This window comes from Balaenoptera physalus (assembly GCF_965194825.1).
Source record: "Balaenoptera physalus genome assembly, chromosome: 2".
NCBI lineage: Eukaryota > Metazoa > Chordata > Mammalia > Artiodactyla > Balaenopteridae > Balaenoptera > Balaenoptera physalus.
This window is the reverse complement of record NC_138883.1, coordinates 173,492,390-173,510,733: the sequence shown is the minus strand read 5'-3', so window position 1 is coordinate 173,510,733 and position 18,344 is coordinate 173,492,390. Positions and strand designations below refer to the sequence as shown.

Sequence of the window (18,344 nt, the reverse complement as noted above, 5' to 3'; positions counted from 1 at the left end):
ATATAAGAACAGTCATTTCAGGCAAGGTCACTTGGAGATATTTACAGCCTGATTTAACAGTTTTATTCTTTTGGAACTTCGGACAGAAAGACTGTGGAAATGTGTGAATTCCCAAGGAACAGTTTGGCTTTAAAATTAATATTAAATTTTAGTCTCTTGAAAGCATTCCTCCAGTTTTTCTCCCAAAGAGCATGAGATCACACTTTTTCCTTAGATTTCCATAATAAATATAGGAATGCATAAAAGTTGTAGTGGAACATTGCTGGCCATCTTTTGGATTCATCTCTATCCCAATACAATCGTATTTCAAGACTTCTGATAGTGACTATATTTGGGGGAGATTAGCCAGTGTTCTTATCATGCCAATGTTGGTGGCAACGGATTCCCTTTTTGCTAAAATTCTGGATCTTGCTGGGCCTCGATGCTTTCCATTGTCATAATTTTATGCTTTATGTATATATTTTAGCATAAGATGTGAATGACTCAGAGATTACATAATTCATTCCTTTAGCTTAGCTGATATGTTTTACAACCTATGAACTAAGTAAGTGATTTCGATTTAATACATTTGTACTTTGAGAGACAACAAAAAGTCTTATTAGAATGCCAAAGAAGACCCTGGTTGTAATGCTGAATATCCTAATAGCAAAAGCATGTAACCTTAGGGAATGCACTCAAGCTCTTTAGGCCACAGTTTCCCCACCTGTAAGAAGATATATTTGGGGCTAGATGATCTCAAATCTAGATGATGTTTCTGCTAGCTAGAATATTCTAGAATATTTAAATTACAGATGAATAGTTGAGTGAAGTTTTTTTTAATTAATCACATAAATTTTGCCTACAGGTGCCCTCACCCTTAGAAATGTTTATCATTTGGAGGTGGAGGAAGTAAGCAAGGTAAAGGCAGGAGGACTACAGATAAATTAAAGGGTATTGGATTAACAGATATGAAATACTCTATATCAAATAGATAAGTAACAAGGATATACTGTACAGCACAGGGAATTATACCCATTATCTTGTAATAACCTGTTATGGAGTATAATCTATAAAAATACTGAATCACTATGCTGTGTGCCTGAAACTAACATAATATTATAAACCAACTATACCTTAATTTAAACAACAGAAAAAAATAAATGTTATATGAAAACAATTACATAGTTCATCTTTGGTTCTTCTATCAGAATGGAAAGCTCTAACCAGCTGTCAGCAAATTTAGCCTGCAGTTCTAGTGCCAGGCAGGAAAATTCACTGTCGAAAATGCAAGCAATCTCATGACCATTTTCAAGGGCGTGTGTGTTGTTCAGACGCCCTGTGTCTGTGCGGAGAGGGCCTGCCTCTCACGTTCATTCAGTTAATCTATTCATTTGTTTGAACACAGGTCAGGTGATCACTGCCAGTATTGCAGATATCATTGCAAACTACTCATTCAAGGATATCCTGAGAAAATTGGCTGGAGAAAAGCAGACAGAAGTGGCTCCTGCTTCCTACGATGACAGTTACCTTGGTGAGATGCATTGCTCAAGACATTTGCGGTTTCTCAAAAGACAAGCATGTTAAATGTGGAAGCAAATTTTATTCCTCACTTATAATATTTGGCACCTTTTGCAAATTTTCTTCTCTTACTAGCTTCGAGTGGACTCTTAACTTTCTTTTCTTTTGATTCAGCCATTATATGTAGTCTCCATAGTTTGATAGCTGTTTTATAGGCTCCGTGACAATCTCTTGCAAATAAAATATTTTGCCAGTCGTAGATACTATGTATTAGTGAGGATGCCCAGTACTACCCGGGCAACATGATGATGACCCTTTCCAGTTTCTAGAAAGAGCAAGAGACTTTCCAGTTGCTAGAATGTTCTCAAAATTTATTATGTGCAAACCACACAATGCCATTTCATCAGTATTGTTTGCCACCTTTGGTATCGTATTGGCATTTTGATTCCTTGATGAACTTTTAAAAATTGTAGTTATCTTTTATCACCTCATCTCACTTTACAGCCAAGTGAAGTTTGTGGGAAATCATCATTAAAGGTATTAGGAAGTAGGCCTTGTTGGTGATCAGAAATTGCAAAACCTGACCACAAGAGATACCTTTCAGTGTAATTATGTCTGATTATGACGAGTCAGCAACTCTTAAAATGCAGCAACCACCATTCACACGTCAAGGTGGGCAATGAAGCATTCCTACTTCTAAAAGGGACCTCAGAATCCAAAGGTGTTGCCAGGCTCAGAAGTAGCAGATCTATTATGCTTCCAAGATTTAGTATAAATCCTGGTTTGATTAATTTTTCTCTTTATAGAACCCTAAACTTTTATGTAATAGGATTTGTCGGAATTTCTGCACAAAGTAGTACTATGGTAGTGCCTTCATATTTCTAGATATAGATCATTTGTAAAGCCTTCAAACGTGTGATGTGCTTGTTTCTTGCTTTAAAACAGGATATTCAGTTGCTGCTGGGGAATTTACTGGGGACTCTCAGCAAGGTGAGAAACATTGTTGAAATGAAGCCCTCTATTGGATTGGCCAAAATGTTCGTTCAGGTTTTTCCATGCGATGTTACAGAAAACTTGAACGAACTTTTTGGCCAGCCCAATATAAAACACGGGGGAAAGTACAGTGACCTAAAAAGCTCTTTTAGGACTGTGATTTTTAAACAATTCTGAAACTTTTAATCAGCACTACATTTAATAACTCCTTTATGTTATAGCCATATGAGGCTGCAGGCTCCAAAGTTACTAGTGTGATGGCTATTTCTTTTTTTTTTTTTTTTAAACCAAATTCTGAACGTTTGTGGGAAATGAGAAGCCGTGATTGCCAGGTATCTCACTTGGTATAATCCCCTTAGTCTTTCCTGTTTGGCAAGCCTGATTCCGAAATCAGTCAGCTCCGTTATATCTGACTGTGGTCTGTTTTTAGGTGCCCCTAGTAAACATCCATACCTGTGTCTATGAAGCTGGAATGAGGTGTAAGGTCTAGAATCAACTCAACATCTCTATTTGAATGGCTCTTCCAAACTTAATAAGCTTATACCTGAAATCCTGATCTTTCCACTTAAACATGCTCTACCCTCCATCAGCTCCATCTCAGTAAATGGCAACGCCATCCTCCGAGCTGCTCAAGCAAAAAACCTTGCAAGTCAGCCTTGGACTGTGCTCTTTCTCTCACACCCCAGCCATATCTAATCCATGAGCAAATCCTGCTAACTAAACTCAAAAGACAGCCAGAATCTGCCTACTTCTCACCTCCTCCACAGCCTCCACTCTGATCCAAGCCCCCGTCAGCACTGTGGCAATAGCCTCCTAACTGATCCTCTTTGCTTTCATCTTGGCCCTCCTATGGTCTTCCCTAGATCCAGCAGCCAACATGGTCCTCGAGGAACAGAAGTCACGTGGTGTAACTTCTTTGCTCCCAATGATTGCCCAACTCATTCTGTCTAAAATCCAAGTCTTCACAATGACCTAAAAGACTCTGTTCATGAGGCCCCTATTTACTCTGACCTCAGCTCCTAGTCCTTTACGCCTGACTCCTTCCATCCACTCCAGCCACCCTGCCCTCCCTGCTGTTCTTTGAATACTCCAGACACACTTCTACCTCAGGACCTTTGCACATGCTATTCCTTCTGACTAGAACATACTTCTCCCACATCTCCATAATATTTACTCCTTCACTTTCTTCAGTCTTTGGTAACATGTCATCTTCTTGCTGAGACCTTCCCTGACCACCCCAATAAGTCATAATTCCTTCCGCCTCCCAATTCCAGCACTCCCAGTACCATTTTACTGCTTAGTTTTTCTGCGCTATACTCATCCCCCTCTAACATGACATTTGACTCTACTTTTCAAATTGACTGCCCCTTCCAGCTCGAGTATAAGCTCCATGAGAGCAGGGAATTTTGTCTTTGCTCCATGCTGTATCCTATGTTTGCAATTAACATCTATATGTTGATTGAATGAGTAAACTTACTACTGAGAAGTCCAACATCTAAGCCCAAATGGATCTTATCTGATTATTAACGCTCCAACAGCATGAGCGCCCAACTCTGCTAGAGTTTATTACATCAGATAGAATTAATGCTAGAATTTGTGCTATACCTTTAGGACCAGGTTTGGGGGAAGGGAAATGTGAACGGAAGAGGACCCTTTTCCAGGCCCCCTTTCTTTAAATTAAACTAAAATGTTGACCCCAATGAATCAAAGGATAGTTTAAATTTATAGAAATGAGAGCTGGAAAGATCTTTGATAATCAGGCAGTTCCAACTCCCATCTATTGTAGGTGACTGGAAAAAATCAGTTTCAGTGATTGATCCCGGGTTTATGGCAGACCCAAGAACTGAAACCACTATTTCCTGAATCTACAGCCATATCATTGTGCATTGGAATATGCTCCCCACTTTTCACCAGAGTTGCTTTTTCTACCTCTATTATTGAAGCGTCCCTTCCTCGCGTACCCTTGGCTGCCAGGTTGTCCTATAATTCTGTTCCAGGGGGCCAGACTCAATCATTTATGGTATTTGGCTTTTCCTTAGGTAACTGAAATTGTTTGAACACATTAGTGGGACAGGAGCTGTTACTTTGTACACTAGTACAAAAGACTAGTACGAAAGACAGTGAAAACTGGAGAAATCAGAGTACGAGGTTTAACTGACAAATCACACACAGATCTGAGAAGCCAGGCTTATGTTCTGCAGGCAGAAACACAGGGAGAATGTGATGGGGACAGGTAAATCTAAAAGTACGACTTTGGGTCTTCTGTTTTCTTTCGTCTGTAGCAGAAGCAAAAGCCAGTGCGAAACTGTGGCTTCAAACCTCCATCTCTCTAAGGGATCCATGATAGCTACTCATTTAAGAGGCACCCTCTTTAGCTGATTTGTTGTATAGCTTTACAGTGTACTATGCCACTCACCTTGTAAATGACTATTTCCATCACAGAATTGGTTGCTGGGGTTCCCAGAGGAGCACAGAATTTTGGATGCGTGAGTACTAAGAAGGCGTTACACGCTACATTCTCTACATACGCAAAGAAACCTTTTGCTGCATACAGTTTTCAAATCTTTTAAAATGCCCTTTAATAGTGAGCGGTACTGATCCACGCTTGTTTGCTTACGAAAAGGGAGGCTAGATTCTTTTCTGATCTGGGTGCAGGATCAACTCCGTAGTCTGTGGGACCCAGCGTAAAGTGAAAACGCCTGGCCCCTTGTTCAAAATTGTTAAGAATTTCAGGACGGTGACAGCTGGGCTATCCAGAGGTTGGGTAGGGCTCGTCTGCATGTGGGACCCTTTGTGACTGACTGCACGGGTCACGTGCCCATGAAGTTAGCCTAGCCCTGTGCGTGTGCATAATCTGGGAATAGTTGCAGAGGATCCCATTGTTGATGTGATCAGCATTTTAATATGTCCCATATGGTGGACATAATAAGGTCAATTGTTATTTCACTAGTGTATTCGTTTGCAAGGGCTGTCATAACAAATGACCCCAAACTGGGTGGCTTGTAACAACATAAATTTATTCTGTCGCAATTCAAGAGGCCGGAAGGCTGAAATCAAGGTGTGATCGGCACGGTCACATCCCTCCCATGCATGTAGGGGTGGATTCTTCCTGCCTCTTCCAACTTCAGGTGGCCCTGCCTTTCCTTGGCATGTGGGAGCTTCACCTGAATCTCTGCCCCGGTCTCCATATGGCCTTCTTCCATCTGTGTCTATGTGTGTCCTCTCCTCCTCTTATAAGGACACCAGTCATTGGACATAGGGCCCACCCTAAATCCAGGATGATTTCATTTCAAGATCCTTAACTTTACTTATTTCACCTACAGAGACCCTATTTCCAAATAAGCTCACCTTCCGAAGTTCTGGATAGACATGAGTTTTGGAGGGATACTATTCAAACCCATTACAACTAGTTACCATAAAAATAGGAAAGGAAAATAAATCGACCTTATGAAAAGAAAAACTTATATTTTAAATAATGTTTAAGTCTGGTAAACTTATAATATCTATAGATTTTAGGTTGTCTGGATAGAATTTAAAAGGAATATTTTTGCTACACGGATACTACTTTAAAATTTCATTTTTTTGCAGAGAACCATAATCATAAATTTCTCATAACAGCATACGCACAGAAATGAAATTTAGATTAAATTTTTGATTAGATCAATTAACTGACTATCAGATTAGGTGCTCTCAGCGTTCCTGAATTCAGATTTCTCTACATCAGATTAGTAAGCATGCATTTTGTCTGAGAGGATCCCAGATTTAACCATAAGCAAAAAGTTCAGTTGGATTTTTTAAAGATCGTTCCTTTGGACTTATTTTTTTACATATAGATCTAACCATTTATGACTCCTCACAAAAATTTTAAAATGATTTAAGTTAAACTTTTTAAAAAGTGTTCCAATTCTATGCCAAATGATGTAACCTATCTAATTTCTATGATTTCAGGTTTCAATCATTAACTCTACAGATATGACCTTTATTCAGAATTTCACTGGTGAACAGGTGAAGACATTTTAGAATCAAATAATGATTGTCACTCTGCACTAATAGTATATTGTAATATGTTATTTATTCATTCATAAAATAAATATTTACTGAGCACCTACTATGTGCTGGAAACTCTTCTGAGCACTGGGAGTGTAGCCAAGTATCAGACAGACGAGATCCCAGCTCTCACGCAGCAGTACGGGGGAGGCTGATGGGGGGTGACAATTAACAAACAAGTAAATGCCCATGATGATTTCGGAAAATGATAAGTGATGTAAAGGCAGAATATGCTCCCTAAAAGCCCAAAAGCCACTAATCGCTGAAATCCGAGAGCAATCCTGTTATGTTGCGGTCCTTATGTAGTGTGCGCGGTGATGAGTTCTGAGTACCTGCCTTCCCCCCGAGAAGACACAGGATTCCTGTAGGTTTCACATGTTGGTCAGTCAGTGGGTCTGGGCTCTGCCTTCCTGTCCTCACAGTGACTGGAACCCTCCCCAATCCCAACATTATATGGAAGATAAGCTCTCTGGTTCTGGTCCCTTCCCCCCAGGGGCTAGGTATGGCCCCTTACCCACTGTCACTGGCTGGGGTCTTATTATCAATGGGTCAGTTGCCTGCAAACAGGCTGCTGTCATCCTCCTGAACTAACACGGCCTGAGGTCACACTTCATTCACTACCCTGGGTTTCCTGGGTTTTTGACCTGTTGAAATCTGTCACATTTCTTTAAAGGATGAATGTGATACTCCTGTCTAAGGGAGCCAATCGTGAGTTGAATTCATTTATCTGGGCAACCAGTTTCCTCTCCTAACCACCAACCCAGGGTAAGGAGCTTCTAGCAAGCCTCACACTTGACTCCGGCCAAGTTACATCTTGGCCCACGGGATCCCAGGAGAATCCAGGTTTAAGATCCTGAAATGCTCAACTCTTAGCTACACACAGAAATGTGGAATCATATATTTGTCAAGCAAATAGAGTTTTTTAAAGAACACAGAGCATTTTTGACATTTCCTCCCCCAAACTGGGGCTTTAGTCTATCCATTACTGTGCAATTTCAACAAAGCATTTAACAATGTCCCTCATGGTACTCTTGTGGTAAATATAGAGGTATAAGGCTGTGATGATAGTGAAGTTGGGTGGATTTATAAATTTTGAACCATGATTCCCAAGTGGTGACAATTAATGGTTTAATGGAAATCTGGCAAGACTTCTCCTTTGTCTTTTCATTTTACATTTTTATCATTAAAAGCTCTTTAAACATTGTTAAATTTGGCCTTTCTGTAACTTCTCATCTTCAATACCACCTAGTTCTGCAATCTTGAACCTCAGAACTTAATACCTAAGTGATGAAATTCCTCTGAGTGAAGACCACACAATGCCACCCAGGAATAAGAATTTCACCGTATGTGTTTGGAATAGAGAAAAGAGGTGGGAGAATTGAGTTATTGCATGACGCAGTTAAATGAGGCGTTCATTTCCTCTGCAAAGAGTATTTTGCACCTGGCACCCATGTCTTAGTCCATGGACTGCTATAATAAAAGTACCATAGACTGGGTGGCTAAAGCAACAAACATTTATTTCTCACAGTTCTGGAATCTAAGATCAAGGCGTAGGCAGATTTGGTATCTGCTGAGAGCCTGCCTCCTGTTCACAGCCGTCCTCTCACTGTGTCCTCACCTGGTGGAAGGAGGGCTAGAGAGCCCTCTGGAGTCTCTTCTCTAAGGGCACTAATCCCATTCATGCAGGCTCAACCCTTCGTGACCTAATCACCTCCTGAAGGCCCCACCTCCTAATACCATTATATAAGGAGTTAGGTTTCAGTATTTGAATTTGGAGGAGGGGAGGCGTAAACAATCAGTCTATAGCAACTGTGTATGTTTGGAATAGACAAAAAAGGTGGGAGAATTGAATAATTGTGTTACACTTGGTAACTCATCTATTTTTTTCCTCTGCAAAGAGTATCTAGCACCTGGCACCTACTCTGAGCTAAACACTGGTCAGACAGGGCAGAGAGAAGAATGAACAACACAGACGGAGCTCTCTGCCTTCTGTGGAGCACACTTTCCAGGGGACTGTAGGCTGATTACATTTGTAGGTGATAGGAAGCTAAATTGGCTAAATCAGGGGTCCCCAACCCCTGGGCCACGGACTGGTACTGGTCTGTGGCCTGTTAGGAACCGGGCCGCACAGCAGGAGGTGAGCGGCAGGTGAGCGAGTGAAGCTTCATCTGTATTTGCAGCCGCTCCCCATCGCTCGCATTACTGCCTGAGCTCTGCCTCCTGTCAGATCAGCACCAGCATTAGATTCTCATAGGAGCTCGAATCCTACTGTGAACTGCGCATTCGAAGGATCTAGCTTGCATGCTCCTTATGAGAATCTAATGCCTGATGATCTGAGGTGGAGCTGAGGCGGTGATGTTAGCTCCGGGGAGTGGCTGCAAATACAGATCATCATTAGCAGAGAGGTTTGACTGCAGAGACCATAATATATTAATTGCTTGCAGACTCATAGCAAAACCCTATCAGTGAGTGGCAAGTGAAAACGAGCTCAGGGCTCCCACTGATTCTGCATTATGGTGAGTTGTATAATTATTTCATTATATATTGCAATGTAATGATAATAGAAATAAAGTGCACAATAAATGTAATGCACTTGAATCATCCCAAAACAATTCCCGCCCCCCGCCCAACCTGGTCGGTGGAAAAACTGTCTTCCACGAGACCAGTCCCTGGTGCCAAAAATGTTGGGGACTGCTGGGCTAAAGCATTGGATGGCAGAATATGGAACTGACAAATCTTGGCAAGCTAAAGCTACTGGCCAAATCTGAAAAGATTATAAACCTTGAAAACATAGGTTGAAAACAAAAATATAAGAGCTAGAATGTAGAGAGATTAGGCACACTGGTTACACTCAGAAAAGACTTAGAAACCTTAGCAGATGCTAAACTCAATATGAATTGATACAGAGACGTGGTTTACCCTCAAGTTAAAACCTTTTTATGCTTCAGTGATATAAAGAGTCCAAAGCAGAGGGTGTCCATCCTACTTATCTTCTCCTGTCAGTGTGCTCATGGGGGTATCATCTTTTCTTTGGTATCCCATGTTGTATCTCTAAGAAAGATGACAAGCCAGCTGAAAACATTTCCATAGGAGATTTCATATGGAAATGGAATTAGATTTATTCTGTGACATTCAAGATTGCAGAACTAGGTAGGAGCATTAAGGACCAGATGTTACAGGAGGACCAATTTTAGCAAAAAGTATTCTAATAGTTGTATCTACAAATTGAATGGGCTTATTGTTGAACATCTCCAGAGGATGTCCGAGCAGATGTCATGGGTGTTGTGAGGAACATTATGCATTAGGTCAGGGGTTAAACTAAATGACTCGAAGACTCTGTCCATGTCCAAGGGTCTATGAATTTAAATGCAAAAATGTGCTGCAATGTAGCTAATCTTTCAGGGAAAATTGAGAGATGACTATAAAAATGACTTTTTGAGCACAAAATATATCATCTTATGGTTTTCCTTTGCAGATGGCATCTTACTTTGGATATACAATTGCAGTATCAGATGTTAACAATGATGGGTAAGTTTATAAGAACTTCCTCACTCACCAGATATTATATTCGTCCTTAAAGATGTTATATTTTTTCCTTCATGAAATACATCCTTCCGTACTTCCTCAACAAGATCGAGGCTCTCTTGTTTTAACTTTTTTTTTTTAGTCCAGGGCAAAAGGATACATCTACTAAAAAATTCTCTATCATCCTTTTTTATGTCTTTACCACATCTGCCACTTCTAAGAAAGGACTATTTTACTTAGTTTTATCTTTGATTTTATGAATTAAATAGTCCTTGGCCATTTGACTTCCATAGCCATTGAGGAATTTGCTCATCTGTCTTCACCCTTTAGCACATGCTATTCATAAAACATTTGCACATAAATATTTATTCTCCTGACAGTGCTTTAACCAACATACTAGTGACACCCATGCAGAAGATGAAATAATAATATTATTTTTTCCAGTTTATGGCAGTAAATTACATTTGAGCTTGGATCAAACAGCATGATAAATTGTGGTTGTGTTTAAGTTATTACTTCAAAGAAAATTGTTATTAAGCAACTCTCTGATCCATGAAAAGCACCTAACTGACAGATAAGACAAATGATTAAATAAGAAAACCAATAAATTGAGATGAACTGATTATCCATCCAATAAATATTGTTGGAGCACCTACCATATGCCAGGCATTGTTCTTGGGTGCCCAGAATGTAGCAGTGACTAAGGAAGAATAGGTCTCTGCTTTCATGGAGCTCACATTTTGGTAAGAAGCAAATATCTGAAAAATCTGAACTATGTTCCCTGATCTGGGCTACATCATGGATAGACATTAGCTATGACCTCTACATAGCTAGAAATGAACTTTATTTATTATGTGGTACCATATGATTGGAGATAAATTTGGTAACTTTTGTACCTTTTGGAAAATATCTTTTTATTATTCTTTCATTCAACATATATTTCTTGAGCATCTTCTACACACTAGCACTGTTCTAGGTGCTGGGATACAGCAGAGAACAAAACCAAAACCCGCACCCTCATAAAGGTTGTACTGTAGTTTGGGTGGGAGCTACAGACAAAAAATAAATAAGTCAAATAAAGATTATGTTAGATGGTGATGATCACTATGCAGGAAGAAAATAAAAACAGAAGGCCGGAAGCAATCAAGATGTCCTGTCGTAGGTAAATGTGTGAGTATTCTGTGGCCTATCCAGACAATGGAATATTATTCAGTGCTAAAAAGAAATGAGCTATCAAGCCATGGAAAGACATGGAAGAACCTTAAATGCTATTACTAAGTGAAAGAAGCCAGTATGAAGAAGCTTCATACTATATGAGTCCACTAGATGACATTCTGGAAAAGACAAAACTATGGAGGCAGTAAAAAGATCAGTGGTTGCCAGGTGTTAATGGTGAAAAGAGGGATGAATTAGGTGGAGCACAGAGGCTTTGTAGGGCAGTGAAAGTACTCTGTATGATACTGCAACGGTGGATTCATGTCATTATACATCTTTCTAAACCCACAGAATGTACACCAGCAAGAGTGAACCCTAATGTAATCTGTGGACTTTGGGTGATGATGATATGTCCATGTAGGTTCATCAGTTGTGACAAATGTACCACCTGGTGTAGGACGTTCACAGTCGGGGAGGCCTTGCTTGTGGCAGGGGGTATACAGGAACTGTCTGTACTTTCTGTGCAATTTTGCTTTGAACCTAAAACTGCTCTAAAAAAGAAAGTCTATTAACGAAACTTAAAAAAAAAACAAACAGAACGGGGATAGAAAAAAATTGGGAGGGATGCAATTTTTATTCAGGTAAACAGGGAAGGCCAGGGTGTTAGGTTAGGTGAGGGAGCAAAACACAATAGTATATGGGGAAGAGTGTCCAAATTCCCAGCGGAGCGGGGAGCTGCTGGCATAGTCAAGGAACATCAAAGAGGCTTGGAGAGAAGGTCTGTGAACCTCTTTACACAGCACCACATGGACACTGCCATGGATAGAATGAGTCTGTTTCCAAGAGGGACACGTCATCCTGAAAACCCCTGGAGGAATCTAAGCAAGGGAGTAGTGTGCACCCACTTTGGTTTTAGCCACCACGTTCTGTTCCGTGGGTCTCCATGGAGTGAGGCCTTCTGGGAGCCCATTGCCATAAGCCGGGTGAGGCAGGACAGTGGCTTGGACCAGAGCAGTGGCAGGAAGAGTAGAACTGGTTGCACTCTGGGTCTATTTTGAAGAACGCAAATCTTATCCTGCATGAGATCTTTGAACACAGTCTTATCCTGGATAAGATCTTATCCTGCAGATAATTGAAAATGAAGTTGCTTTAATCTTCAGCCGTCTGAATTTCGGAAAGGACGTTAACAATTAGGACCACCATTCAAAATGAGCAACCTGGACGGACTGTATCTGTTATCAGAGCCTTTTAGTCATTTAGAAAGAAAATGGTGGAGGAAGAACTTGAGGTCCAAAAACATGGCGTACTGTCCAGATATAGGAAGCCCATTCTTTAGTGAAAACAAAAAATCCAACAGTGGCCCTTGGGATAAGTGTAGACGCATTTCCCTCAACAGATAACAACACAACACGCGTGAGGGCTTCTCTCCTGGGAGCCAGGCAGCATTTTTTAGGGCACAGATCACCCAGTTTATTTCCTTCTGTAGCTCACTCCCTTTTCAATCCTTTGAGCTTTCCCCCCAGTGTCACAAATATGCCCTGCAGGGTACCATGTCCTTCCTGAAAACACATTCATTCTAGTCTAAAGAAAAGTTTTGTGACAACGTTTATAGGACATTTTTTTTTTTTTGCCACATTAAGAAAAAAAAAAGAAAACTTGTGAAAAAAGGACCTCATTGGTTTCAAACATAGGAATTTTCCAGTGATGATTTGTTCTTTCTTGATGTTCTTAAAAATTGCTATGCACATAATTTCTTTTTATTAGGCAGTATATTCTGAATTCTTTAGACTACATTGAAAAATACATCTATTATCTTAATATTGTCATTCTTAAAGAAAAAAATGCCTATAGATTCTCAGTCTGTATATTGTTTGCTGCTCTAATTAGTTCGATGCAGCGTACATTCATGGGCCTATAATCAGTGAGTGTGCTCTGGAAGCCATTGAGAACATTGCATCCCAAATAAAGATAGAGAACTCACGTAAAGTCTGAGATTACAATAATGCATATATAACTTGCCATCATTTTTGCAGCACCTGTTTTTCTAGAACAATCACCTGATATTGTTGGCTTTCAGATAGACACAAATAGGGAAAACATGGCCTCTTGTGTTTCTAGGTTTATACTTGATCCCAGGACGGGGGCCTGAAAACCACTAATTACGGTGACAGCCCGTGTCCTCACCTCCCGGGATGGATATTCATCCGCAGGGAAGGTACAAAACAAGCCATCCGGGTAGAGACATAAACCTGTAATCCCTCAGAAATCTTAGCAGAATGAGAAAAAAAAGGCAGTAAATCATGCATGTGTCAGTGACTTTTCCTAAGCTCCTGTGATGGCTCCATGTCAGGACACGTGTGGCCTTGTTTTGACAAAGAGTGCTTTTGTCATTCTCAGTTTCTGACAAGATTTCTAGCAGGGACCCTAAGGCTAGAATGGGATTTGCAGCAAACACAAATCTCTATCTCAAATAAAGTTTTCCTGGATATAAACCTCAGTTGGTTAGCAGTTTCAAATGCAGAAATCTTGATTCTCCATTGAAACAGTTGTAGAACTTAACATGCTATTAAGCAATCACATTTTATCTTTATCATGAATGATTAGCAGACAGTGTTTTTATTTCTCTCTAAGTACCTTTATGTGTAATAAGTCTAATAGCACAGGACAATCTGTACTACAATCCAATGAAACTACCTAAAATTCACCAATGAGGAAACTGAGACACAAAAGTTAAATGAATTGCCCAAGAGCACACACTAAGTAGGGGAAGGTCTTGATTAGTTCACAGAACTTTTGCTGACTTACCTTGTAAATTTTTTGTTCACTTATATACAGAGAACTCTTTTCTAAGCTCTATAAAATACCTAGTAGGAAAGCATATATATAATTTCAGTCTTCAAGGGTTTAAAATCTGTAAGAATTAAGAATTTTTAATCTAGTAAGTGAGTACAATGACTGACACGCCTCTCACTTTTTAAAATTGGGAAACAGATAAATTAGTATACTTGTCACTGAAGAAATCCAATAATAACCTGTAAAATATTTTTAAAATAAAAAACTGTGTATATTTAAGGTGGACATGTTTTGATATACATATACATAGTGAGATGATCACTACATTCAATCTAATTAACATCTCCATCTATGTGATTCATCTGTATCCATCCAACTGGGTGGTCCATCCATCACATAGTTACCGTGGGGGGGGGGTGTCTGTACAGTAAAAGCGCCTAAAATCTACTCTTTTAGCAAATTTCCAGTATACAATGTAGTATTATTAACTATAGCCACTATGCTGTACACTGGATCTCTAGAACTTATACATCCTACATAGATGCAACTTTGTACTTTTTGACTAATATCTCCGCATTTCCCCAGTCTCTCCACCCCTGGTAAGCACCACTCTCTACTTGTGTGAATTTCACTTTATAGATTCCACATATATATGCACATATAGACCTATCTGTACTCATATTCATGTAAAAACATACAGATATTGTCTATAACATGTATATAGATATACATATACATACACACGTAGAATACACATGGATTTCAATGACCTTAAATAAGGGTTGGGGTAGAAGAATAGCATATACATGTGTTTAAGTGTTTACTCTGTTTTGCTCATTGATAAGAATCTGTTTATTAAGTGTGCATTTTATTAATTTCCATTATTTTTATAAACAAGCTCATACTTCCACTTTATAAAAATATAAAACCATAATTTCAGTTATTTTCACCCAAAGAACTTTAAGATTGTCTTTAATGATGCTAAAAACAACTGACTGATAAAATATTCAGTTATGAATGGTTTTCAGCATCATGGCATATAAGAAAAATCAGTTTGTTTGATTATATTAAAAGTAGCCCTACTAGGCTGCTGCATTTGACCAAGTCATTAGTTTAACTCATAAATAATTTTAGAGAGTCTATAACTCCAATTTTTAAAAAATTCACAAAGCCCTTTCTAGCTTTCCCAGCATTTATCAGTGATTAAGGAATTATAAATGAGCATTAATCAGCAGAGTTTCATACTAGAATTGAGATTTAATTCCCTTTCTTTACCCAATTTCTAATTTTCCAATAGCCTTTTTTTTTTTTTTTTTAATAGCCTGAATCTTTCAAGTCTTGGACCTGAGTGGATGTTGTACAGTGACTCAGAATAGGATTAAGAGCATCAGTCGTCTAGCTGATCATTCATGGTTCAGAAGTTAGGACTCACATTTTGTGGAACTGAACCAGACTTCCCTTTCTCCATCTGAGAGATAACTAAGTACTATTGTACGCGAGACTACCTAGTGAAGTTTCTTTCACAGTGTATGTCATCCTCTCTATCCACTGTGCAACAAAAGCAAAGTCCCTACAAATGCTCCAAAACCCACCATCAGGGAAAAAAAAAAAGACAGTGTCGTTAAGTAATGTGACCAAGTATATAAACTGGTGGGGATTTCCCCAATATTTTTTTATTTTAAAAAATCTCCAGGTGTTACGAGTGGACTGCAAAAGTTTAGACCAAACAGTTACGTGCATGCTGGTTGGTGGTTGATCTTGTCAAGCCTGTGACTTATTTTGTAAAATATAAACAAGCTGGTGAAATTAACTTCAGTTATCTTAAGATAGCCAGAACTACCAAATCTTTCAATGTAAACTCTGTTAGGCATTTCTGGACAAATTTAACAGCAAAGGGAGATAGTATTTTCCTCTTGAACCTAAACAAGCAAATCTGTTTTTTTATTTTCTTATGGCTTTTTGAAACAAAATATTCATACTATTTGAGAAATTCACAGAATTACAGTTTAATCCATTGGATTGTTTTAGCCTCTGCAGGGCCAAAAGGAACTAAATTTAGAGAGATTCTTAGCAGTTAGTTAACTTGAGAGCATTTTAGAGAAAATTTATTTGAAAGGAAGCAGCTTTGAGTAACTGTGTTTTGGTGCTAGATTTACTCCAAGTGGGTTCTCTCATAGAAGAGAAATCATTATGATTCAATTAAGTAGAAAATCTAGAAAATTAAAACATAAAGAAATTGCAAATTGATTTCTGTAACATAAATGATAGGCTATATTTGTTCTCACCTATCATAAAACAATTATATTGATTAGATATCAATTCTAGTATACAGCCTCCTAACCTGCATTCTCTTAATAACTACATTCTGCAAATCAGTCACAGGCATTAGCATGCACTATGGACTATTGTGAAAAAAGAAGAAACAGAGACGTGTCTATGTTAAATCAACATATTAAACACCATTTGGCTGTAGAAAACTTGAATTCAGATTCTTCATAATGAATATTCTCACTGATGAGTTCCCTCATCCCCCCTCTCTGTTTATCACTCTATTTATGCTTTGCTCTTCAGGGAAATATTTATAATGTTTTGTCTCAAAGAACATGTGAAAGAATGAGAACCTGCACCTTGCATTGTATTATTAGAGTGGACATAATACTTTTTTAGACATAAAAGAGGACGCAAATAAAACCTGTGTGAATGCTACATAGAGATGTAAAGAAAACTGTGCTCAAATATTAGACATTTCAGATAAGATGAGATTTAGTGTGTATATCCTACTTTTATAAAATGCCTTTACATAATAACTTAGATCTCATCCAAACTACCAACATGACACAAACAGAAAAGATGGTTTTTAGTGAAAACCTTATCATAAATATTGCTTCATCATTGTTCTTTCTTGAGATTACATGTATACGTATAAAATATGATATACTTTATATATATTATATTCTTAGAATGGCACCCAGTCTGTTACACAACTACTTTTTCGGAAGCTCAGTAAAGAACGTCTTTACTAATAAATATTTTTAAAACTTTAAACTTGAATTGGGTTTATTCTAAAAAAGGATATGACAAGTAAATTTTGAAATAGCCTAATAGCACGCATGGCCTACCGCAGTGGTTTTTCAATGAGTTTTTGGCCCTGTGGGATCGTAATCAGAAATACATTTGACATTGCAGCCCACTACACACACACAACTGAAACAAAAGGTTTCATGGAACAGTATTCACCCTTAGTATGTGTAATGCATTGACTCATATTTTCTATTGTATTCTATTTCATTTTTTATAATTGCTTGTCAAGACCCATTAAATTGATTACACAATCCACTAATGAGTTGCAAATCAAGATTTAAAAACACCAGCCTAAACAATAATATATACTGTGACTCTTAAGTGGTACTGCTGACATAAAATATTACTGACACTAAATGCAAAATATTGCACAAGGCACATTGAATCAATTGAATCCAAGACAGTTATTGTCTCTCAGCTTTATGAGAACACAATTATAAATTAAGAACAAATGTCTTTCTCCGTTTTTGGCGTTTAGAACATTTTAGAAGCCTTACACTTAAATATCTAGGGAAATCTATTTCTACGAAAATAAATCAACATTGTCACAATAGTCCAAGAATCCAAAGATCCCATGGATGTGCTAATCTTTCACAATCATAGGTCGAATAATTTTGCATTTCTAGAACTCCACAGTGTTGGCAGTGAGAAACGTAGTGAGGTAATGTGTCAGTCCCATGTCCCTCAGGGACCAATTGTATGGCTTTGTTCCTTCTGTTGAGAATGAGAAGATGGCCCTACTCAGTCTCTGCACTAGAGAACCAGTGGTTTTAGACGTCTTTGAACTACAAGGCAGCAACACACACAATTAGGTGTTTAACAAATGTCTCTTCATACTGACAGTAATAATAAGAGAAAGAGAGGCAACCAAGTTCCTCCAGGGCAAAGCCTGAGGCCTGGCGCGGCCCCAATCCCTGCCTTATTCTTGGCCTAGATAGAGCACGAAAGCACGGCAAGTAAATGCATTTGGAACATTTTTTTAAGATTTTTTTTGTTTTTTTGATGTGGACCATTTTTAAAGTCTTTATTAAATTTGTTACAATATTGTTTCTGTTTTATGTTTTGGTTTCTTGGCCATGAGGCATGTGGGATCTTAGCTCCCCGACCAAGGATCAAACCCTCACCCCCTGCATTGGAATGCGAAGTCTTAACCACTGGACCGCCAGGGATGTCCCCATTTGGAACATTTTTAAGAAAACGTTTTACCTAAGTGTGTAGCAATCCAATTGCTATCTCTTTCTTGAAATTTTTTT

The 18,344-nt window shown here is 38.7% G+C and overlaps 1 protein-coding gene and 1 long non-coding RNA gene across 3 annotated transcripts in view; one reads left to right on the top strand and one right to left on the bottom strand.

The window, feature by feature from the left end:
* Positions 1–18,344, bottom strand: part of LOC309656462 — a 1,106,578-nt gene that overhangs the window by 763,992 nt on the left and 324,242 nt on the right. The gene's annotated exons all lie outside the window — the stretch shown is intronic.
* Positions 1–18,344, top strand: part of ITGA8 (integrin subunit alpha 8) — a 182,947-nt gene that overhangs the window by 38,906 nt on the left and 125,697 nt on the right. For both annotated transcript variants that reach the window (XM_082452760.1, XM_082452761.1), the window contains exons 7-11: positions 1,385–1,510; positions 2,443–2,487; positions 4,933–4,976; positions 6,439–6,495; positions 10,013–10,065. In XM_082452760.1, coding sequence (XP_082308886.1) covers positions 1,385–1,510; positions 2,443–2,487; positions 4,933–4,976; positions 6,439–6,495; positions 10,013–10,065 — 325 coding nt within the window. The remainder of the gene's footprint in view (positions 1–1,384; positions 1,511–2,442; positions 2,488–4,932; positions 4,977–6,438; positions 6,496–10,012; positions 10,066–18,344) is intronic.